The sequence below is a fragment of the Borostomias antarcticus genome, assembly GCF_949987555.1.
Source record: "Borostomias antarcticus genome assembly, chromosome: 22".
NCBI classification, from domain to species: domain Eukaryota; kingdom Metazoa; phylum Chordata; class Actinopteri; order Stomiiformes; family Stomiidae; genus Borostomias; species Borostomias antarcticus.
Window position 1 is genome coordinate 13239549 of NC_140255.1, and position 5000 is coordinate 13244548.

The window sequence follows — 5000 nt, forward strand, 5'->3', positions numbered from 1 at the left end:
CTGGTGCCCCCTAACTGGACAATGTTCTCTCTGTGCGTATGGAGCACTGGGTCATGGATCTGGTCTGTACCATGCTGTTGGACATACAGTGTGCGTGTGTACGCGTGAGTGTTCACATATGTGTGTGTGTGTGTGTCCGCTCGACAATGAGCTTTGACGCCGACCGTCATGACTGATAACCTCAGCTCAATTTATGAGGCAAGTGAAACCCACGCCGTTATGTCATTCAACACGCAGACAGGCCTCAGTCAGGTTCCCGCTGATGATGCGCGCTGACGCCCCGGCCGGCCAGACCCTCCAGCAGGTTGTGTGTGTGTGAGGCGACGGCTGTGGTGTGTGTACTCAAGCCGAGTGACGCGGTGACATTCTACCGGCCTGACAGGAACACTGCAGGGGCGGCTGGTTCCGGGGAAGAGACACGTCCTCCGCGGATACACAGCTGAATCACTGGTTATACTGGCAGCTGAGCTCAGACACACACACACACACACACACACACACACACACACACACTCACACACACACACACACACACACACACACACACACACACACTACACACAGAACTAGACACACATTTATGGATATACGGATATACACACACACACACACACACACACACACTACACACAGAACTAGACACACACTTATGGATATACGGATATGCACACACACACACACACACACACACACACACACACACTACACATAGAACTAGACACACTCTTATGGATATACGGATATGCACACACACACACGCACACACACACACACACACACACACACACACACACACAACACACACACACACACACACACACACACACACATACACCCAAACGCCCACCCCACACATACAGACATAATTGTTGCCTTGTTTTCAAGTTAGGGTACCCTTGTCTGGGTGGAGAGGGCAAGAGAGGTTGAATCTGAACAGAGAGACAGAAAGGCTTGATTCAAACCAGCCTTCTTTTCAGCATTCTGGATAGATGTTTTTCAAAATGGTTTTGTTTACTGCAGAGCATCACTGAAGTGCTTTTGCAATTCAAAATGATGTTTTGACTAATGGAAGCAATGTGTTACTGGCTCCCATTCATATGTAGCACGGATAATAGGTCCAATGGAGATAATGGATGTGATACTCAGTTCCAGTAATGGTGCTGACAGATAATGGAGAGAACCGTGAGGTGATTTTAAACTGGGAAAGCACACACACTCACAGTGAATAACACCTGAACATCACACATGTTCCTGATTAAGTGTCATATTAACAGTACTATGACCTGACCGTATGTCCTCCTGCATCTCAGTGACCTGGGAGAAAGGCCTCTCTCTCAACCCCTCTCCCAGTCAGACAGGGCTTGCCGAGGCAGCGTTCTTACCAGTGAGCTCTCTATCAATACAATACTTCCTGCTTCCATCACCCTCACAGAGCTATAGCTTTCATTGGCCAAAGTGCTCTTAAGTAATGGGAGCCTATATACATATATGTGATTAGTGCACTGAGCCAATGAGGAGCGAGGAGGGACGGCTCTTTATGGAATGCTTAGACTGCCTCCTGCTGGTGCACAGTATGTATGACTGGGCTACAGATAAGATAATACTGCTGATACAGCCTGCTGCACACGTTGAAGGACCTGAGCCTCTACTACTCCTTTAAGGAAGAATATACTCTGTCCTTTCTTATAGAGGGCTTTGGTGTTGCCCATTCAGTCCAGTTTATTGTTCAAAAGCACTCCCAGGAACCTGTATGGGTCCACCATCTCAATTTCCTCCTCCTGGATGGTAATAGGGACTGGGCGCCTCCTGCTCCGTTGGAAGTCCACCACCAGCTCCGTGGTCTTACTGATGTTGAGCTGGAGGTGGTTCTCCTCAGGCCATCTAATGAAGCTTCCAACCACGCCTCCGTACTCCTCCTCTTGGTCCTCACTGATGCAGCCCACGATAGAGGAGTCATCCGAGAACTTCTGGGGCGACACGTTCAAGATTTGAGGCTGAAGTCAGAGGTGTAGAGGGTGAATAGGAAAGGTGACAGTACGGTTCCTTGGGGGACATCAGTGTTGCCCATCATCACATCAGACAGGCGGCCCTGCCCTGCAGTCCGTAATCCAGCCCATGGTGTTGTCGTCTACCTGCATAGTTGAGAGCTTCTCTGCAAGCGGTAGTGTTCAATACACTAGAGAAGTAAAAACAAACCAACATCTCCAGCGGGGGCAGTGGGGTCCCCAATAGCAGAGGTGAGGGGTGTGGGAAGTGGAGGATTGTGACTGAGATGTGGACTGGGGCAGCAGAGTTGTGGAATGGGATTGCTAATAGCAGCACTGTTGGTCCCTTGATGGATAGCATCATTCGCTGCCCTTCGATTGCCCCCCCCAGGCTGAAGACCTACAGCTCTAGCGGTATTCCAGTGCCGTACATGTTAGGCATGAGTCATATTCTGAAGCCAATTAGATTGACACAGTCGCTTTTCACTTAGATATCTCCCATGAAGCATTGTCCTGTCTGTATTAAAGTGAATTGCATTGACCTCATTATCTGTTAATGGCCTCTGACTAACTGAATGAAAGAGGAACATGTTCCATCTACACTGCCTGTTAAGAGTGTCTCGTCCATGCATGCCATGGAACCATACAGCATGTGGTATCATCAAAGAGATTTATATGGATTTGATTAGCTCGAGCTGACTATAACAGGGGGTATTATGGGGACTGTGGCTGTCTAGGCCAACCATGAGAGAAGTGTTACTCCTAATCATTTCATTTAGCTGAAGGTGATACAAGAATTGACATATCTGACAAGCCTACAAGTAATAGTAATTGGTCGTGTGTGAGGGGAGAGCGGGGGAAGAGGAGATTAAGGGAGGGAGAGATCGGGTGGCTATTGCAACATCTGCCACGTCTAAGCAGTCTCTCTAGCGGTCCCTGGAACAGGATGGGACGGGGGATGAGAGAGAGGGAGAGAGGTGGGAGTGACCGAGAGAAGGAAGAATTGTTAAAGGAAGTTCGTCCAAAACAACACCGTTACCCTTCAATAACTGGGTACGCAGCAGCCTATAACGGAGTCTGGGTGTAGCCATGTATGCAGGAGGGTGTTTCTAAAAAAAAAAATAGTGTCTTATCCTACGTGGTTTTCTTTTAAGTGGCTGTAGGAGCACTAGAACTAGCCCCCTCTGAACCAGGGAGTGCGGGTGCCAAGAGTGAACTGGTTGTCTTTTGTTTGAGCCGGTCTCTAATCGGTAGACGTCACCGCTATCCTCATTCGAGTGTGGCGGCAGCGGTTTCCATCATTTTAGCGAGCTCTTCCAGAGGTAGGCGGGGAGGACAGCGAGGCTGTGTGTGACTGTCGTGCTGGAGAGGCACTGAAGGAGGCGGCGGCAGAGATTTCCTCCCCTCGATGCTAAGTGCAGGGAGAATGGAAGAATTTGTGACCGAGGAGGAAGAGCCATGGTACGACCAACAAGACCTCGAACAGGGTAAGACAACATCCAGGCACCGGCGTGCAAGCGGCCCGCTGGTGCAGCCGCATCCCATGTCAAAAATGTAGACTGGCCGGATAGCGGACACGATGAGCTCAGCTGTTCTCTCTACAAACAAAGGTCTTGCGATGTGCGTTGGCGATAGGTTATGTGGCATTGAAATCAGTCGTTATTGCATCGACATATAGCAAAAATAGCTTAAAATCTCCACCGCATCGTAAGCTTAGAGTAGGCTTGCCATTTGCCACTTTGACAACAATGCATTGACAGGATGCCAATGCCATTGTGACGATGCCGGGTGAACTCTGGTCACAATGTTGCAATATCACTGTACTGTATGTCGCAGGCAGGTTCTGGTGTAACAATGTAGCCTCATAACCAATCAATGCAAACCAAAGAACAATGGGAAAATGCAAACAGTAGTCGTCTGTCATTGTTCTGATGTGTTTGTAATAATGCAATAGGACGCCTAGACATTCCTTCAGCAGAGATGATGACCTCATCAGTCCTACGTATTAACCCCTGGTCACCAGTACGTTTGTGAGTAAGATTTCCTAAAAGATTGTAAATATTATTGGAGTGGGCTCTTGAAAGGCTCCAAACACGTCCACTCAATTATGTTGTATTGATTTCCTTTAAGTTGTGACCTTTTGAGTTCCCAATGTTGCCCTGGTTGCTCCTCTTAATGATTGTGCGGTCACATGTCTGCACCAGACTGAATAGTCTAGCAGTGTCACCATGTTATGTCACTATCAACGTCATAAAGATATAATTTGCAAAATGTAGGCTAAAGTACTAAACATTGTAGATTACTATTGTAGCGTTATTAATAATATGTAGACCTCTGTGTCATAATTTTAGAAAATATGTTGTATCAAACGATTTACATTATGATAACCCCTTCACTGCTGTATATATTGTGTAATATCATAATAGTCTAGAATTAATTAAGTTGGAATTGCATGCTGTTCACACAAGTAAATTCATAGTCCAAATATTCATCAAGCTCTAGCCACCACATACTGTTTTTAACTATATTCTATGTAAGCCTTCATCACCTCCTGTCTGTCTCTCTCTGTCTCTCTCTCTGTCTCTCTATTTCTGTCTCTCTTCCTTGCTGTACCTCTTTATCATTAGTCTCACCCCCTCCTCTCCTATCTCCCTCATCACTTCCTGTCTAAAGTGGCAATTATTATTACAGTTTCTGCTGATGGCAGTGAAAGAGGCTGATGCAAGGATGCTACATGGCTCTTGCACACACACACGTACACACACACACACACACACACACACACACACACACACACACACACACACACACACACACACACTTGTTGACACACATACACAGCGGGGCAATGAGAGGTAGAACTCCCCTACCCGTCTCTTTTGTGTAGGCCTACAGAGGGACACATCAGTGGACCTGAGGATAAAAACAGATTGTGACTGATTCACTATGAATGAGAGAGAGAGAGAGAGAGAGAGAGAGAAAGAGAGAGAGAGAGAGAGAGAGAGAGAGAGAGAG

At 47.2% G+C, this 5000-nt stretch overlaps 1 protein-coding gene across 1 annotated transcript in view; it reads left to right on the forward strand.

The window, feature by feature from the left end:
* Positions 1-3393: 3393 nt before the first annotated feature.
* LOC311323578 (cerebellar degeneration-related protein 2-like) overlaps positions 3394-5000 on the forward strand; it is a gene marked incomplete at both ends in the record, with an annotated part of 9012 nt that continues 7405 nt past the window's right edge. The window contains one exon of the mRNA XM_084455830.1: positions 3394-3472. Within this exon, the coding sequence (XP_084311956.1) occupies positions 3394-3472 (79 nt within the window). The remainder of the gene's footprint in view (positions 3473-5000) is intronic.